The sequence below is a fragment of the Bufo bufo genome, chromosome 1, assembly GCF_905171765.1.
Source record: "Bufo bufo chromosome 1, aBufBuf1.1, whole genome shotgun sequence".
Lineage (NCBI taxonomy): Eukaryota > Metazoa > Chordata > Amphibia > Anura > Bufonidae > Bufo > Bufo bufo.
This window is the reverse complement of record NC_053389.1, coordinates 631,726,477-631,746,110: the sequence shown is the minus strand read 5'-3', so window position 1 is coordinate 631,746,110 and position 19,634 is coordinate 631,726,477. Positions and strand designations below refer to the sequence as shown.

The following is a 19,634-nucleotide window of genomic DNA, read 5'->3' as shown; positions in this document are numbered from 1 at the left end:
CAATTGCTACGGCATTTCAGAGAAAACACTGGGGAGAGTTATCAAAACTGGTGTAAAGGTGCGGCTACTTTCACACTAGTGTTTTAGTTTTCCAGCATTGAGATCTGTCATAGGGTCTCAATACCAGAAAAACGCTTCCGTTTTCTCCCCATTCATTGTCAATAGGGACAAAACAGAACTGAACAGAACGGAGTGCTCCAAAATGCATTCCGTTCCATTTGGTTGCGTTCTCATACCGGAGAGCAAACCGCAGCAAGCGGTAGTTTTCTTTCAGTCATGGGATGCAAGTCAATGGGGACGGATCCGTTTTCTCTGACACAATAGAAAACTGATCCATCCCTCATTGACTTTCAGTGGCGTCCATGAAGGATCCATCTTGGGTATGTTAAAGATAATACAACCAGATCTGTTCATAATGGATGCAGATGGTTTTATTATCCGTAACTGAAGCGTTTTTGCAGAGCCCTGCCGGATCCAGCAAAAACACTAGTGTTAATGTAGCCTAAGGCTGCGTTCACACGGGCGAGTATTCCGCGCGGGTGCAATGCGGTAGGTGAACGTATTGCACCCGCACTGAATCCTGACCCATTAATTTCTATGGGGCTGTTCACATGAGCGGTGATTTTCACGCATCACTTGTGCGTTGCGTGAAAATCGCAGCATGCTCTATATTCTGCGTTTTTCACGCAACGTTGGGCCCATAGAAGTGAATAGTCTATTCACTATATTATTTTCCCTTAACATGGTTATAAGGGAAAATAATAGCATTCTGAAAACAGAATGCTTAGTAGGTGATCAATTGAGGGTTAAAAATAAAATAAAAATTAACTCACCTTCTCCTCTTGTTCGCGTAGGTCCCGATCTCTTCTTTACTTCTTTAAAGATTAACTATGGGCTAAAGGACCTTTGGTGACGTCAGATCACATGCTCCATCACCAAAGATCTGACGTCACCAAAGGTCCTTTAGCCCATAGTTAATCTTTAAAGAAGTAAAGAAGAGATCGGGACCTACGCGAACAAGAGGAGAAGGTGAGTTAATTTTTATTTTATTTTTTTAACCCTCAATTGATCACCTACTAAGCATTCTGTTTTCAGAATGCTATTATTTTCCCTTATAACCATGTTATAAGGGAAAATAATAACATCTACACAACACCGAACCCAAACCTGAACTTCTGTGAAGAAGTTCGGGTCTGGGTACCACAGTCGGTTTTTTATCACCCGCGCGATAAAAACTGAACATCGGAACGCAATCGCAGTCAAAACTGACTGCAATTGCATTCCTACTCGCGCGGGTTTGCCGCAACACACCGGGACACATCCGGAACTAATCCGGACACGCTCGTGTGAACCCAGCCTAACCTGGATTAATTGCCCATAGCTACCAATCAGATTGATCTTTTCATTTTCCAACAGAGCTCTGAAAAATGAAAGCCTCAATCTGATTGGTTGCTATGGGCAATTAATCCAGTTTACCTCTAAACCAGTTTTGATAAATCTGCCCCAAAGTTTTAAAAATGAGCTGGGCACTGAGATAAGAGTCGACTATTTGAGCGTAAGGAGACATGTCAATCAAGCCGAGGGGGGTGGGGAGGAGGCACATGGTTGACCCTCCCTGTGCCTGATTTGGTTTTAAAATTATGTTTTCTCTAAATGCCACGGCGTTTCAGGGTACCTCTGTCATGAGGGCACATGTTGGGACTTCCCTCTTAAGGAATAATGACACTGAACCTTGCTGATGGAATATTCTTCTCTGGAACCCAGTTTGGATGTCTAGGTTCATACTGGTGGGAGGGAATGGTGGTCTTTGCTTTGTATTTATTTAAAAAAAATGGTGCAGTGCTGCCTCAGTGTGCCTCGGCCGGTCCCCAGGTCTATGAAGGCTGCTCTGCAGGGCAGATTAAAGCTAAGCCATTTAGAGATGTCTATTTTAAGCGTCTTGGTTTATACCATATGCTCCTTTATATGAATACGTGAAGGTATACAGAGCAGCTTCCAGCCTCTATGGCAGGCATCCTCAAACTGCGGCTCTCCAGCTGTTGTAAAACTACAACTCCTCGGGCATGCTGGGAGTTGTAGTTTTGCAACAGCTGGAGGGCTGCAGTTTGAGGATGCCTGCTCTATGCCTTACCATCACATAACCATGCAGCACAGTACACAATCTTATTTCCAGGATTAGTCTGCTTTCTTTGTGACTGTGTTAATTAGCAGCTTCGTTCTGTCAGTCTGTGGCGCTCAAGATGAGTCCCAATTGCAGTGATTGTCATTGGAGACGTCATGGAACAACATATGGCTATGTTGTCTTCTTCCCACCTGCTTTCTGCTTGGTTTCTTCAGTGTTCTGCAGTGTTAGGGTGCATTCACATGAACGTGTGCAGTCTGCATCCATATGTGCGTTCTGCAAACGATAGAACATGTCCTATACTTGGCGGCAAAATGCAAGACTGGTGTACCCATATGCCAGTTTTGAATTCCATGCGCTGGCATGAGCCTAATTTATTAAAGGGGTTTTCTGGTTACATAACAACAAAAAAATTTATTAAAAGCATTGGCATTGAACCTTAATACATTATACAAATGAGATGATGTATTTTTACTACTCCAGCGTAATTGCAATCTGTGAGCTGCACCCTGTGTTTACATCCCCACGCAAGACTCCGGTCTCTGCCTCTCCCTCCCTGCTGGAACATCACAGATCCAAGCAGGAATGCTAATGAAGCTGTGTTGAGTTGGGGCCCTCTTCCAACTTTTAGTAAAGAAATGATTTAGCGTATGGCTACACTGTGACCCTGGTCACATGACAGCCATTGCAGCCAGGGTCGCTGGGTAGTGGTGGTCTTATAGAAGTGAATGAGATCGCTGAGCCCATTGCAAGAAATCCAACTTCTGGATTTTTGTGCGATGGACACCACAATCCCAATCACTTCTATAGGGTGACCGCTACTCAGCTGCCACACGACCAGTGTCGCCGTACCCTAAACAGCTCTTCATCAGGATTCAAACAATCTCTATTAGTAAGTGATAACATGTGTTCTTTTCTGTCAACTGATGCTGAAAATTGCAAAACTGGAATACCCCTTTAAGAGGCTGATGCTTCTTAATAAATTAGGCACTCAGCCATGCACCAAAAACTGATGTCTATGCCACCCAGGGACTGGCGTGGATTTCAGCTATAGCTTCCACCATAGTAAATCTGATAGACCATGAGAAGTCCTGCCCCTCCCGTTAAGCCAGTGCTTCTCAAATAGTGGGGCGCGCCCCCCAGGGGGGGCGCAAGGCTCCGTAAAGTGGGGCTCGTTCAGGGCCTGGAGCTGGGGGCCGGCAATAGCGGTGGGGCGGTGCGGTCACTGTACTATAGCCCCGCCCCACCGCCAGTTATAGAATGTGTAAAATTAATAATGATTCTATTCATGAGGCCCCCTCTGTAGTAGAACATTCAATATATCCATCCTACTCACAGGGCTGTTATCGTAATCCAGGCCAGCCGGGCAGACGAGCGGCAGCGTCACTGACTGACGTCGCGTGCCTGCCCGGCATACTTTATGAATGAAGCAGGCGGCGCAGGCACGTGACGTCAGTCAGTGACGCTGCCGCTCGTCTGCCCGGCTGGCCTGGATTACGATAACAGCCCTGTGAGTAGGATGGATATATTGAATGTTCTACTACAGAGGGGGCCTAATGAATAGAATCATTATTAATTTTACACATTCTATAACTGTACTGGAACGGCAATGGGGGGGGTCTGTGGATGGCACTGTTATGGGGTGGGGGGGGGGTCTGTGGATGGCACTGTTATGGGGTGGGGGGGGGGGCTGTGGATGGCACTGTTATGGGCTGGGTGGGGCACTGTGGATGGCACTGTTATGGGGTGGGGGGTCTGTGCATTGCACATATATAACAGTGCCAGCCACAGATCCCCCTGTAACAGTGCCAGCCACAGATCCCTCCCATAAGTGTCCGCCATCCACAGATCCCCCCATAAGTGTCCGTCCGTCATCCACAGATCCCCCCTATAAGTGTCCGTCCGTCATCCACAGATCCCCCCATAAGTGTGTGTCCGTCATCCACAGATCCCCCCATAAGTGTGTCCGTCATCCACAGATCCCCCATAAGTGTCCGTCATCCACAGATCCCCCCATAAGTGTGTGTCCGTCATCCACAGATCCCCCCCATAAGTGTGTGTCCGTCATCCACAGATCCCCCCATAAGTGTGTGTCCGTCATCCACAGATCCCCCCATAAGTGTGTGTCCGTCATCCACAGATCCCCCCATAAGTGTGTGTCCGTCATCCACAGATCCCCCCATAAGTGTGTGTCCGTCATCCACAGATCCCCCCCATAAGTGTGTGTCCGTCATCCACAGATCCCCCCATAAGTGTGTCCGTCATCCACAGATCCCCCCATAAGTGTGTCCGTCATCCACAGATCCCCCCATAAGTGTGTGTCCGTCATCCACAGATCCCCCCATAAGTGTGTGTCCGTCATCCACAGATCCCCCCATAAGTGTGTCCGTCATCCACAGATCCCCCCCATAAGTGTCCGTCATCCACAGATCCCCCCCATAAGTGTCCGTCATCCACAGATCCCCCCCCATAAGTGTCCGTCATCCACAGATCCCCCCCCATAAGTGTCCGTCATCCACAGATCCCCCCCCCATAAGTGTCCGTCATCCACAGATCCCCCCCCCATAAGTGTCCGTCATCCACAGATCCCCCCCCCATAAGTGTCTGTTATCCACAGATCCCCCCCATAAGTGTCCGTCATCCACAAGCGGCGTCGGTTGCCTAGCAACTCTACGGCTGGAGAGAGGGAGCCCCCGACAAATGATACTAGTTACAGTCGCGCGGGGGGCGCGAAATGTTTTCTTCTTCCTAGGGGGGGCATGACAGAAAATAATTGAGAAGCACTGCGTTAAGCCTTGCCCCCTTTCCAAAGTGACGAGAAGCCTAAAAAGTTGCAAATTATGGTGCACCTGTAGCGGCTTTTTTACGCCACAATTGTGGCATAAACTGTTGAAGAAATAGGTTTGCAAAAATGTGAATGCCACATGGACCGAATCCGTATTTTGTAGGTCCACTATTTGTGGACTGCAAAATAGATAGTCGTGTGAATGTACCCTTTCCTGCCACACTAGTAAAGCCACCAGTCCTGTTTTGTAGGAGTCTCTCCCAAATACAGCTACACCCTCTTGCAAATAGTAATACGACATTAAACGGTGATCTCATCGTCTTATCTTTCTGAAACTTTCTGCATTAATTATAGTACAACGCCAAAGCAAATCCAGAGCTGATATCTTAAGGTGCAGCCTTCATATACCCGTATTATTAGGGGCTAATGTACAAGTAAATTATACTGTATAAAGACTTCAATATGCAGAGGTTTGTAGTTTTGCTTAAGTCATGACTTTTCATTGAGAGATAAGGAGCCTTAGTTCTCAGTCGGTCCTTTGACCACATTTCATGGAGATGTGGTATCTCACTGACAAATATAGGCTTTATGTACATGGTTCAGCTTACAATTTCTATCACGGTTGTTAAAGTGGTCATCTCATCATTACATTTTGTATTAATTGTATAGATCATAAAAACTGAAACATACTGTGTAAAAGCTTTCCTGTGAAAAGAGATGACATGTACGTATATAGTGTGGCGCCACCTGGTGTTCAGAGTGTATAGCAATGTGCACAAAGCTGAGTTCTGGGGGGGGACACATGCACAGTCCCTCTTCCCAGAGCATAGTGACCGACCAGTAGAAATAGATTTCTGTCCTACTTGTTGGGGAAGGACCAGAGCTTCTGAAGTGTCATGGCTGTATAGTTGAGAAGACTACAGGGAAAAGTAAGTAGGGACTATGTTGTCAGGTTCCATAGGGGGGAGGAAACTAATTCTGTCCAGAGCCCACCCCAGCAGCACAGATTAGCAGCAGCATCACCACTAAGGGGGAACACATGGAAGCAAAAAATGAGGTGTTTTTATGCTAGAAGCACTGCCAATTGCTTTAAAACATTTAATAACATCTAATAACAGAATTTCTGGGGTTTTGGAATTGACCATGAGATCCTATTTAATAGCAGCTAATTTTGGAATATTTGTATCTCATTGTAGCCTTCCAGAATATTTTGTCGTCCCTTCGTCTCTAGCAGATACGGATCTTAAGCAGTATTCATATTCATTTTTTGGAAGACGTATGCCAGTAAGTATGTACCAATTGACACCCGTTTCCGGCAATAACGTGAACCTATTTTACAACCATTAAATTAAAAAAGTAAAAGTAATCTTTAAAATGATAAGTTATTGACTCCAGCTTCCTACCGGAAGATACGTTGACATTATGCAACTTTTGTTTTCTACAGATGTGGTGCTGGAATCACTCTAATGGCAGTGCACTGGTTAGGATGTCCTGCATCAAGGACCTGTTACAGCAACGCAAGATAGACCAGAGGTGAGTGGAACCAGACTTGCGCAGCTACATCCTACTCTGTTACACATGCACTTCTAATTGTTTTCTAAAATATTCTACCTTTCTTGCATAGAATTTGTGGTGGAATCATTCGTAGTCACCCTTTAAGGAGCGATGTTTACAAATGTGACTTGGATCATGGTCTCCCATCTCTTCAAGATATTCAGACTGCTTTCACAAAACTCAAACAGCTGTGTGTGAATGGTGAGCGAAGCTTTTATAATTTTATTTTAATGATGTTTGATATTCCTCAATATACGTACACTAGTTGACTTTCTATTGGATAGACATCTATTTCTGACAGTCTCTAGTTTGCTTATTGAGCTTATTCTACAGACTACCGTTAAATAGCCTTAAAGAGGACCTATCACCACTCCTGACGCACCTGTTTTAATAGCTACATGCATTCCCCATGTAATAACAATTCTGGAGCATCTATTCTTATTGCTCTATGTTGTGCCATTCCTTTATTATTTCTACTAGAAGCTATGAATGAATTTCTAGCAGTCTGCAGTAAGGGTACAGAGGGGTGGTAACCAGTTGGGGGGGTGTCTACCTGCACAGTCTGAAAATGGCAGCACTGATTGGATAGAGTGAGTCTGTGCAGGGACACCCCCCCAACTTATTACCTCCCCTCTGTACCCTTACTGCAGACTGCTAGCAATTCATTAATAACTTCTAGTAGAAATAATAAAGGAATAGCACAACACAGAGCCATAAGAATAGATGCTCCGAATTACTACATGGGGAATGCACAAAGCTATTAAACAGGCGTGTTTGGGTCGGTGAAAGGACCTCTTTAAGCAAGATGACAGACTGTCAAGGGTTTTGTTTTCATATTCACTGTTCTGATCTGGCTACAGGCACAAGCAAATTTGCAGATAAATCTTAGAAATGTAGTTCCTCCGGAAAGGTTATCAGATCGGTGAGGGTCCGACACCTGGCATTCCCACCGATCAGCTGTTTGAAGCCTTCACCAGAAACATAACAGTGGACGGAGCTAGAAGCGGGTGGCTTCACCCCTTGTGTTGCCTTGCTGGCATACTTCAGCTTAGCTCCCATTCAAGGGCATGGGAGCTAAGATGCAATAAGCCGTCATGACCACTACACAGTGGACAGAGCCTTCTGCCATCTGGTGCTGGAGGCTGCCCAAAACAGCTGATTGTGTGGGTGCCAGACGTCCGACCCCCACGATCTGATATCGATGACTTATCCAAAAGAGAAGTCCTTAATCTCTAAAAGTTGGAAAAGCTTGTTTAAGTGGTTGTCCAGCTGATTACATTAAAAAAAGCTCAAAATGATGTAAATTAATAAAATAACAATCCCCCCCCCCCCAATTCTGGTTCACTTTTCCTCTACTTCTTGGTCCCTCTGTATACGGAAATGTGACTGCTTGGCCAGTCACTGACTGAGATGGGTCAGTGCTACTGTAAATGATTGGCTGAGCAGTCACGGTTTCTGTGTTGGAGACCAGGAAATAGAGACCACTGGGAACGGTAAGAAATGGTAGCAGTGGCAGATCGGAGGTAAATAATATTTTTATCTTTTCTATTGTAAGTCATTTTTGAATGATTTTAATTGACTGTACAACCCCTTTAATATATAGACAGGTGTACCTTTAAAGCTATGCGTAACGAAAAATAATATAAAGACTCTATTAGGAGTCTGGCACAGCCTTGGAATTTCTTTTCCCTTCCTTCCTTCCTATTTGGTGCACTTGGGGCTAGCGGATAGTGCACTTTTGCAGGGTGTAGACAGGGCTGGACTTTACCAACACACAACCAACCAAATGTTTGGGGCCCCAGAAAACAGAGACCACAAGCAGTTGGCTGAAAAAAAGGACTATAGGGGTGGACATACATCCTGTGTAGCTACTAAAGCTGCCGGGGGGGGGCCCTTCCCAGCCGTAGAGCAGTAGCAGAAGTGCCCAAGCTGCACTGGTAAGCTGAGATTGGTGGGGCTTCGTAGTCATAGGGCCAATTCATAAATGCTGTTTTCCACACAGAAAAAATGCAACCTGCGTTATTTAATTTAGATTTTTCTGCAAAATTGGCCCTTTAAAGTGAATTGGTGTGATAAAAGCAGCACATCCCTGTGCTAGCTATTTAAAATAAAAAAAATCACCCTTTTTTTTATTTATTTTTTTGCGGCTGGTAGACTGACAAGTTTTAGCTTCCTCATCTGAAAGAGCTGTTATCTCTCTGTGTGCTGCTGTGTTCTTCCCCAGCTGTCCTCAGCAGTACTTTCTTGGAATTACCGCTTCTAAGTGCCAGTAATTCTTCCTAAAAGCCTATTTATATGTTGTCTTTGAGGGTAGAGCAAATATTTATACAGCATTATGTGCTTTATTATGGCGGCAGTGTAGTTCCCACTACTTGTGTATTTAGAGTGAGAATGTCCTGGGGGGTAGAACCTAATTTGTCCTCCGGTGGAGCATGCATGGATGTATATCGATTGCAGGGTGGTCACAGAGAGGTTGGTTGTTTGTGTTTTATTGCTGTAAAGCCTCACAAGTGGCTGTGCCAGGTTGTTTTCATCAGGGCATTTAGCTCCCCTATTCAGTTGCAATACTATACACAGGTTTGTTCAGCGTGACTTGTTTCACCGCACAGCAATCTGCTGAGTAGATGGAATCGGACAGTAGAGGCCCCGGGCAACCTGATCCTGCTCCAGAGCATGCTTAGTAGTAATATTCTAACCAAAGACTACAATACCCTTGATCTTCTGCTGTCCTATGCATGATGCGTGCCTTAAGATGTTGTAGGCAATGGTTTAGCTTAAAGGGAGAAAAAGCAAATGGGAAGTAAACGGAAAGGGAAGAACATACAAAGAAAAAGGATCTGAAACTGGTCATTTTAAAATGTCCCTTTGCACTTGGCATAAATACATTTATTTTTTTTTTTTTTTGGTCTAAAGTGTCATTTCATGTTTTTTTTTTATTTGTAGCGACGGTGAGTGTTAGTGTTTTTATAATATTTTTTTATCAGGGAAATGTGGTAGGAAATACTTGTAGTAGAAAACTGTATGTAAAGTCTGCTATTAGCAAAGCAGAATCTGTCTTCAGCTTTCTACTGAATGCTAAGGATGCAGGATAACTGTATGATGCAGAGGCTTCTCAGCTGGACTGGGCCCTGCCTTCCTAAACGTGTAACTGAGCTTACCAGGGCTAATGTGACCCTGCCATTTATCTGCTGCCAGTGCCAATCCCTGCCTGCGCGCCCTTTCCACACGTGCCACGTACAAGACTGTAGCGAGAACGCTGTAATAAGTAGTAAGCTGTGTTGCACATTTAGGAAGGCAGGGCTGTGGAAAGTAGGCAGAGGTTGGGACAAGGAGACCAGTTACAGGTTTGGATAACCCCTTTAAGTTTGCCACCAGTGAAAATATCAGGTGCCGACATGACTATTCATGTCTAGCGGCTAGGCAGATCCACGGCTCTGAACATAATTATTGACCATTTACAGGTTGATGTTTCTGGATTATACAGCTAATTATAGTGACTTTTATAGGATTCATTTTATAGGCGCTTGTCATATCAATAGCTGTAAATGTCAGTATAATTACACATTGGGGAATGATGTATTTAAGTGCAGTCAAGAATGAGTGCTCGGTTAAGGCAGAACAATTATTTAATCGGATTTAAGGGGTTTTCCGGCTTCAGCTGATAGTCATTCATTGTATAACGGAAAGTTATGTAATTTTGTAATGACGTTTTTGCATCAATTCCTCTTTGTTAGAACTTGTTTAACTTGTAGTTATTCAGTAAGACTCTTCATTGTTTGCTCCCAGAGGATGAAACTCACCCTGGTGATGTGATGATCCACAGCACTTAGGACAGGAGGATGCCCTGGGATAGAGCTTCATGTGTTTGCTCAGGGGGGGCGCTATTTCTTAGCAAAGACACAAAGAGCTGTATGGTGACTATTTTCAGGCAATGCTCCATGGGAAAAAGAGTTGGCAAAGTAGCTCATACCACGAGATGGGTGTTTCTTTACAGTGGCGGAAGTGTTAATTTTGTGTTTTAGCCATTGCTACGTTGTTGCATAATAGATCAAGACTCTCAATATTGATACATTGAAGGCGAGTTCGAGCCTCTGCCGCAGATTCAGTTGAAAAGACCAAATGAAACATTCCTGCGTGCAGGACTTTTTTCCTCTGTAAGAAAAAACAACAGGATTCCGAAAGGAAAGTAAATGGGCTCTATTGTAGTCAATGTAGTCTAATCAGCTACGTTCAGGTCAGCTATGTACTATATTCAGCACTTCTTCCATGATTTTTGTTCTTCTCCTCTAACAGAGCAGAACAATTGAAAAAAATTGCGGTGATGTGAACTCGGCCTAAAGTAAAACCTAGCATGTCATGACTAAGGGTCCATTCACACGTCCGTTTTTTCTTTCCTGATCTGTTCCGTTTTTTGCTGAACAGATCTGGACCCATTCATTTTCAATGGGTCCTGGAAAAAAACGGACAGCTCAATGTCTGATTTTTTTCAGGACCCATTGAAAATGAATGGGTCCAGATCTGTTCAGCAAAAAACAGAACAGATCAGGAAAGAAAAAACGGACGTGTGAATGGACCCTTAGACTACCTTGTCTGCTAGATGTAGACAGCTGCCCGCTACAAGACTATTCTTAGTACACAGTTTACCTTCTACAAACGAATATGAATAGTTGACGGGTGTTTGTATTAGGCTACTTTCACACTGGCATTTTGGTTTCCGTTTGTGAGATCCGTTCAGGGCTCTCACAAGCGGTCCAAAACGGATCAGTTTGCATTCTAATGCATTCTGAATGGAAAAGGATCCGCTCAGAATGCATCAGTTCAGTCTCCATTCTGCTTTGAAGATGGAAGTTTTGGTGTCTGTCTGATGAAACTGAGCCAAATGAATCCGTTCTGACACTCCATGTAAGTCAATGGGGACGGATCCGTTTTCACTGACACAATCTGGCACATTAGAAAATGGATCCGTCCTCCATTGACTTTCAATGGTGTTCAAGACGGATCCGTCTTGGCTATGTTAAAGATAATACAAACGGATCCGTTCTGAACGGATACAGACTGTTTTATTATCTGAACGGATCCGCCTGTGCAGATCCATGACGGATCCTCACCAAACGCGAGTGTGAAAGTAGCCTTAAAGGAACTCTAAACCTTGAAATGAATGATTTAAAAGGATGTAAATAATATAGTTGTCCTCACCTTTCATCAGTCTTGTAGAAATCTTGAAGAGAACACAGGGGTTAAAGCGGTTGTGCCTAGTTTAGAAGTTATCCACTATCCACAAGATAGGGTATAACTGATTGGTGGGGTTCTGACCGATAGGACCCCCACTAATCCCGAGAATAGGAGTCCTGTTCCCCCGATCTGATGGAGCAGCAAGTCTGGCATTCTCCCTGCTGCTACATTCATTCTCTCGGAGACCGCCAGAAATAGGCGAGCAGTGTTCTTTATCTCAGGCCGTCCCACTGCTCCATCAGATCGGGGGAACAGGACTCCCATTCTTGGGATTAGTGGGGGTCCCAGCAGATAGGGGATAAATTCAAAACTTGGCACAACCCCTTTAGGATGCCCTCACACGTTGCAGAATTTTCTGCAACCTAAGGACATCCTCTTTGTTATCCTATGAGGATGAAATGTCAATATCTGCGTTCTGTTACACTGAAGAATATTAACTCTGCAGGGGAACATAACGCAAAAAATCTCCTTTTATACGGATTTCATGTAGCAGACTGTCACCATTCATAATTCCCAAATAAAATACCGTCCTGTTCTGTTGTGGAAAAATCTGCAGCATAAAGCTCATCTTTGTAGAATCAGCACCTGCAGATTTTCTGGTGGTAAATACTGGCCAGCCACCTGACGAAGATACGTTGCAATGAGTTGCCTTTTTGGCTGATGGCTATATCCCCTGACTACACAATACACATACATGCTCGATTCATGCCGAGCAGGCATGTGTTGTCGGTGAGAAAATGGGAATAAGCTGCCGCTAGACACCTGGCAGCGACTTATCGTCCATGAAATGTCCGATTCAGCAATTGTTAATTAAGGTTTATGGGCAATTTTAAAGATTTTACATTTCATAAGATTTTCCAGATCTAAATGGATGCAGTAATAAACACATGGCAGTCTCCTGTGCGGCCTGTAGAATGTAGCTGCTCTGAAATGCAGACAAGCAGCGGTCGTACAGAGACGTCACTGATGGAAATATTGTACCTGTTTTATGTGTGGTGTTCATTAGACCTCATTGGTCTTCTTGGAGTACAGCAGCAATTCACCGGTCATACCGATATCAGACCCATTATATATGAATAGTGATAAAATACCATTACTATGTCTTCTCTATAGAAACGTTTGATGAAACAGAAGAGCGATGGTTTTCATCCCTCGAAAGCACACGCTGGCTGGAGTTTGTCAGGTACTGATTTTTTTTTACATGATTGGCATTTACCAGAGAGAGACAGCTAGTAACAGAACCATGTGAAGGAACAAGCTTTCAAAATATTTAATGTGTAAAGACTAAAACTGTACTTCCTCAGAGGCTAATTGCAGGCTGCAGGACTCGAACTCCAGCTGTGGCAGGCGGCTGGAGACTGCAGCCACATGGGACGAGGCGGAGGGCTTGTGTACCTTATACCCTCCCAGGAACTGCACTCAGTATTAGTACTGTTTTAAAGACGGTGGATCATTTTGCAATTGTTTTTTTAGTAAACCTTTTCAGCCATTTGTCCTCTACAGCCTTCAGGGCACTGAAAACATGACCGTTACCCTTTAAAGGTAGAATTATGATCCTGACATGAAACACATGTAGTTTTGTGAAGAATTCTAAAAGAGAAAATGTCTTTCTTGCCCGTAGCAACTGATCACAGCACAGCTTTTGTGTTAGGCTTTTTTCAGACGGGCGTTGCGGGAAAATGTGCGGGTGCGTTACGGGAACACCCACGATTTTTCCGCGTGAGTGCAAAACATTGGAGTGCGTTTTGCACTCGCATGAGAAAAATCGCGCATGTTTGGTACCCAAACCCGAACTTCTTCACAGAAGTTCGGGCTTGGGATCGGTGTTCTGTAGATTGAATTATTTTCCCTTATAACATGATTATAAGGGAAAATAATAGCATTCTGAATACAGAATGCAAAGTAAAACAGCGCTGGAGGGGTTAAAAAAATAAAAAAAATAAAATGGAACTCACCTTAGTCCCCTTGATCGCGTAGCCCGGCATCTCCTTCTGTCTTCATCTGATCTCTGTGCAGCAACAGGACCTGTGGTGACGTCATTCCGGTCATCACATGATCCATCACCATGGTAAAAGATCATGTGATGGATCATGTGATGACCAAAGTGACGTCACCACAGGTCCTATTGCTGCACAGAGATCAGATGAAGACAGAAGGAGATGCCGGGCTACGCGATCAAGTGGACTAAGGTGAGTTAAATTATTTTTTATTTTTTTTAACCCCTCCAGACCTATTGTATTATGTATTCAGAATGCTATTATTTTCCCTTTATAACCATGTTATAAGGGAAAATAATAATGACCGGGTCTCCATCCCGATCGTCTCCTAGCAACCGTGCGTGAAAATCGCACCGCATCCGCACTTGCTTGCGGATGCTTGCGATTTTCACGCAACCCCATTCACTCCTATGGGGCCTGCGTTGCGTGAAAAACACAGAATATAGAGCATGCTGCGATTTTCACGCAACGCACAAGTGATGCATGAAAATCACCGCTCATGTGAACAGCCCCATAGAAATGAATAGGTCGGTATTCAGTGCGGGTGCAATGCGTTCACCTCACGCATCGCATCCGCGTGGAATACTCGCCCGTGTGAAAGGGGCCTAATGATGCTCTTAAAAATGGAAGCTGTGCTGTGATTGTGTTTTTTTGGACTTTAAAAAAACGACGCATAAACAATTTGCCATAGTGTCTTATGTGAATAGGTGTTAATATGACACAATATTTTCCTGCCATTGATATATTTATGTAATATAATTCTGCCAAAGGGCATTTTCACATGGTTAGTGTATTGCATCAGAAATCTTTCCATTTATACTTTCTGTAGGTTCCACTCCTGGTTTTGGCTTACAAATACCAAATACTGACTGTGAAAGTGGTCTAAAGCAATATCACTACATGGCGATGGTAGAAACGTAATTATAAAATAAACCCAGTAGGTAATTTTTTTCCTTTTTGCAGGGTGTTTTTGAAGCAAGCAGTGGAACTTGTTTACGTCATGGATTCCAAGCATCTCTCAGTTGTCATACAAGGTGACCTGATATAATTGTATTTTCCTCTGTGTCTCACTTTCAAATTATTTATTTTTATAATAGACTGGCAGGACTGTGTTAATATATTAATGGGCCTAGTGCAAATTTAATGAGTGGGCTCCCCACACAGTGGTTATGCCCCCTAGGTGCCCCAACATGGTAGAATGCTCCATTAGAACCCCTACACTAGGGATCAGCAACCTTCGGCAGTCCAGCTGCTGGGAAACTACGACTCCCAGCATGCAAATGAATGTGAATGAAGCATTCTGGAAGTTGTAGTTTCTGAACAGTTGGAGTGCAGGAGGTTGATAATCCTTTCTCTACACAGTAGTTATGCCCCTTTAGTGCCCTTACTCAGTATGTTTGCCCTCTTAGTGCCCCCTCACGTTAGTAATGCCCCCTAAGTGATCCCCCCCCTCACGTTAGTAATGCCCCCTAAGTGATCCCCCCCTCACGTTAGTAATGCCCCCTAAGTGATCCCCCCTCGCGTTAGTAATGCCCCCTAAGTGATCCCCCCCTCGCGTTAGTAATGCCCCCTAAGTGATCCCCCCTCGCGTTAGTAATGCCCCCTAAGTGATCCCCCCTCGCGTTAGTAATGCCCCCTAAGTGATCCCCCCTCGCGTTAGTAATGCCCCCTAAGTGATCCCCCCTCGCGTTAGTAATGCCCCCTAAGTGATCCCCCCTCGCGTTAGTAATGCCCCCTAAGTGATCCCCCCTCGCGTTAGTAATGGCCCCCTAAGTGATCCCCCTCACTATAATGCTGCCCCTGCAGTTTTAATAAAACCTAAAAGTGCTACTCGCGTAGCTCAGCTCCCCCATTAAACAGAGCACATTCTCCCCAGGCTTGTGTTCTCTTCTGCTCAGTGCAGCAGGTGTGATGACTTCACTTCATAATGCCTGCTGCTGGGGAATGGTGAAGCTCGTTGCTGACTGCTCCCTGGATATCTTCTGTGTGCATTATGCATTTTTCTCCCTGCAATTGAAATGGCTGTTTTTGCCCACAATACGGACAAGAAAAGGACACTTGCTATAATTTGCGGAACAACCGCATAGATCTTCAAAAAATACAGTTGTGTGCATGGCCCCATTAAAATGAACAAACCTGCCAGATTCTTTTATACCCCAACATCTGCTGTTCTTGCCCCCTTTATCTGGTATGTATGACTGGCCTAACTCCATGTAGACCCCAAGTGTCAGTAGTCCAGGACCCTCAGCCCTATGCCTCCTAACTGCATTCAGTTTGTCATGTTGACTTGCTCCACATTGCTAGCTCTAGTCTTTCTTTGGCAATGAATGGACACCATCTTGACATTTTACTTTCTGAACTATTGGTGATCTACTCTGATGTAGAATAACTACAGGTGATCACAACTATTGAGTCTCATAAATGTATAGACATTGTGGTCCCAGATGCAGTAAGCCCATGACAGTTGGACATGCACAGCAAGTGGAATTGGTCTGTAGTGTTAACCCTGAATTGTTAAGACTCAAAGATCTCCTGAGTTGTCTAGAAGTGCACAGAAAAGTTGTATCACCCAGGATATTCACAGTTCAGAGCTGTGGATTCAAGCCTGCCAAACTGAAATTTTAAAAATGTTTGGTTAAAATGATTATTTATATTAGTAGTAATTTCTCACTTGCTAAAATTGATCAGATGTACCAGGTAAATTTTCCCTTTCTAGAAAATCCCAATAAAGAATTCCAACATTTAATTAATCCATGGAAAATCTCTGACTAACCGATGGGGTCTGGAAATAATTTTTTCTCTCGGTAAGGCAAAATTTGCAAGGAGTTGGCCAAAGGGCGTTGCTTCATCTTTTTCTGGACAAAAAGGCTGTATTACACGGGCTAATATTTTGGCCGATCATCGCTATGTATTCGCATGCGAGCTGATTGCTAACAAGCGTTAGTGATCATCTTGTAGTGTAATACTGCCGCCGAGCAAATGCTCGTTCATCGGGCAATTCAGATTTTTAAGCATGCTCAAAATCAGCACTTGTCGGTGACAGATCGTGCTGTCTAATAGTGATCTGCTGTCGGCAAACCACTAGATAGTATGGGGACGAGCGATGGCATAGGGGAGGAAATTGCTGCATGTAATAGTGGTCTCCTCCACCAGCTAGCAACCGATTTCCCTCCCGACAATAGCTTGCTGATCTGCCTAATATAGGCTTTGGAGTTCCCCACAGTGACCTTCTTAAAGGGATTGTCTAGTTTGGAATAAACCTTTTTGTTAGCTAGGTCCCCTAATGTCAACAGTTGAGCTTGGTTGGTTGCTATGATCTGTTGGTGGAAGGGCTGGAGCTTGTGCTAATTTCAGTAGAACTTAGAAGTGACATGGTCAATCCTCCAATATGACAGTTCCTCTTTTAGGATACTACTTCAAAATATTCCATTGGAATTTTTTTTAGAATATCATATATACATACATATAGGTATGGCTTTCGTGGTATTAACTAGTAAATCTTAATGCAAAAAAGTGTTCCTAACATATTCTCTACGACTTGCAGCATTTCACTGTTTGTACGTCACCTATAAAATGCACATGTTTGTTCCAGGGAATGGAGAGCATCTGATAGTGCAGTGAAGGGAATCTTAGACCTCCGTGCTGAATAAAGAGGGATTCCCCTCTTAGAACTGCTGATAGTCTTGGTGACTCATCCCCTCCACATGCCAAGTCAGCTGACTAGGGTTTTCCAGCTGTTGAGTCAGAAAATGACTATTTTGGTGAAAGTGTTTTGCATATCCAGCCAAATCATTAAATTCCAGCTCCCTTCCAAGCTGCCGTTATGTCTGCCCGTAACTGAGGGATGGACTTGATTATGGAACTGTGTGTCTTATTTATAAGGGTTTTGCCCCCTGGGTATTTTTAAAATGTGTACTTTACAGTGATATACATACAGTGCTTCACAGAGATATGTACTTATATTTATTTAGCCCTTAAAGGTTTTTTTTCCAGAATTATCGCTCTTTTTAACTAGCATCTATACTCACTCAGCAGTTACACATTTATATATTTACTAAGTCAGTGTTTCCCAACCAGTGTGCCTCCAGCTGTTGCAAAACTACAACTACCAGCATGCTGGTAGTTGTAGTTTTGCAACAGCTGGAGGCACACTGGTTGGGAAACACTGTACTAAGTGACTACTTATAGCAGTTGTCACTAGTCATCAAAATGTCTTCTGTAGGCCCCCAGTCATCAAAATGTCTTCTGTAGGCCCCCAGTCATCAAAATGTCTTCTGTAGGCCCCCAGTCATCAAAATGTCTTCTGTAGGCCCCCAGTCATCAAAATGTCTTCTGTAGGCCCCCAGTCATCAAAATGTCTCCTGTAGGCCCCCAGTCATCAAAATGTCTTCTGTAGGCCCCCAGTCATCAAAATGTCTTCTGTAGGCCCCCGGTCATCAAAATGTCTTCTGTAGGCCCCCAGTCATCAAAATGTCTTCTGTAGGCCCCCAGTCATCAAAATGTCTTCTGTAGGCCCCCAGTCATCAAAATGTCTTCTGTAGGCCCCCAGTCATCAAAATGTCTTCTGTAGGCCCCCAGTCATCAAAATGTCTTCTGTAGGCCCCCAGTCATCAAAATGTCTTCTGTAGGCCCCCAGTCATCAAAATGTCTTCTGTAGGCCCCCAGTCCTCATACACATAAATGTTGGCCGAACTTGACCATTTCTGTAGGAGTGGTAAACTATCTTATGTCTATGGGAACTTTCTGATTCTCCTCCAAAAGATGTCATCAGCGAAGGAAAGATCTGGAATTTTGTATTTCAATAGCCAATAATTTATTTCTCAGAGGGGTCTGGGTGTGGCATGTGTCCCTCTCACCATTTATAGAACACAGATGAACTGTACCATGGGAGAGTTGGGAGTAACATAATTGTCAGCTAATGAAGTTTTATGGGCACCTTTAATTTTGAACCTAGGCCCATTTCAAGCAGTATAAACTGTAGGGTCTATGGTGTCCTCACCTCAGTGTCCCTCTATTTATACAATACTTTTAAAGGTGTTGTCTTATAAGACACAACCCCTTTTTGTTTGGAGCCACCTTTGTGATCATCTCATTGGGTTGGCCTTCTTAAGCCTCTTTCACACTTGCGTTGTTGGGATCCGGCATGCACTTCCGTTGCCGGAGGTGCCTGCCGGATCCGTAACAACGCAAGTGTACTGAAAGCATTTGAAGACGGAACCGTCTTCCAAATGCTTTCAGTGTTACTATGGCACCCAGGACGCTATTAAAGTCCTGGTTGCCATAGTAGGAGCGGGGAGCGGGGGAGCGGTATACTTACAGTCCGTGCGGCTCCCCGGGCGCTCCAGAATGACGTCAGAGCGCCCCATGCGCATGGATGACGTGATCCATGTGCACGGACGGTAAGTATGCTGCTCCCCTGCTCCCCGCTACACTTACCATGGCTGTCAGGACTTTAGCGTCCCGGCAGCCATGGTAACTATTCAGAAAAAGCTAAACGTCGGGTCCGGCAATGCGCCGAAACGACGTTTAGCTTAAGGCCGGATCCGGATCAATGCCTTTCAATGGGCATTGATCCCGGATCCGGCCTTGCGGCAAGTCTTCAGGATTTTTGGCCGGAGCAAAAAGCGCAGCATGCTGCGGTATTTTCTCCGGCCAAAAAACGTTCCGTACCGGAACTGAAGACATCCTGATGCATCCTGAACGGATTACTCTCCATTCAGAATGCATTAGGATAATCCTGATCAGTATGCTTCCGGCATAGAGTCCCGACGACGGAACTCTATGCCGGAAGACAATAACGCAAGTGTGAAAGAGCCCTTAGTCTGCTCACAAACATGAATGGCTTGATGCCACCAGAATGTGAGCTGCCCTTCAGAGGGACTCTCCATTCTAGCTCAGAGGGGTTGTTGTGAGTGAAAGAACCTCACCTATGATAGTCTATATG

The 19,634-nt window shown here is 44.4% G+C and overlaps 1 protein-coding gene across 2 annotated transcripts in view; it reads left to right on the top strand.

The window, feature by feature from the left end:
* Nucleotides 1–19,634, top strand: part of MTMR10 (myotubularin related protein 10) — a 79,140-nt gene that overhangs the window by 49,751 nt on the left and 9,755 nt on the right. For both annotated transcript variants that reach the window (XM_040413839.1, XM_040413838.1), the window contains exons 8-12: nt 6,104–6,191; nt 6,352–6,440; nt 6,532–6,662; nt 12,807–12,876; nt 14,654–14,724. In XM_040413839.1, coding sequence (XP_040269773.1) covers nt 6,104–6,191; nt 6,352–6,440; nt 6,532–6,662; nt 12,807–12,876; nt 14,654–14,724 — 449 coding nt within the window. The remainder of the gene's footprint in view (nt 1–6,103; nt 6,192–6,351; nt 6,441–6,531; nt 6,663–12,806; nt 12,877–14,653; nt 14,725–19,634) is intronic.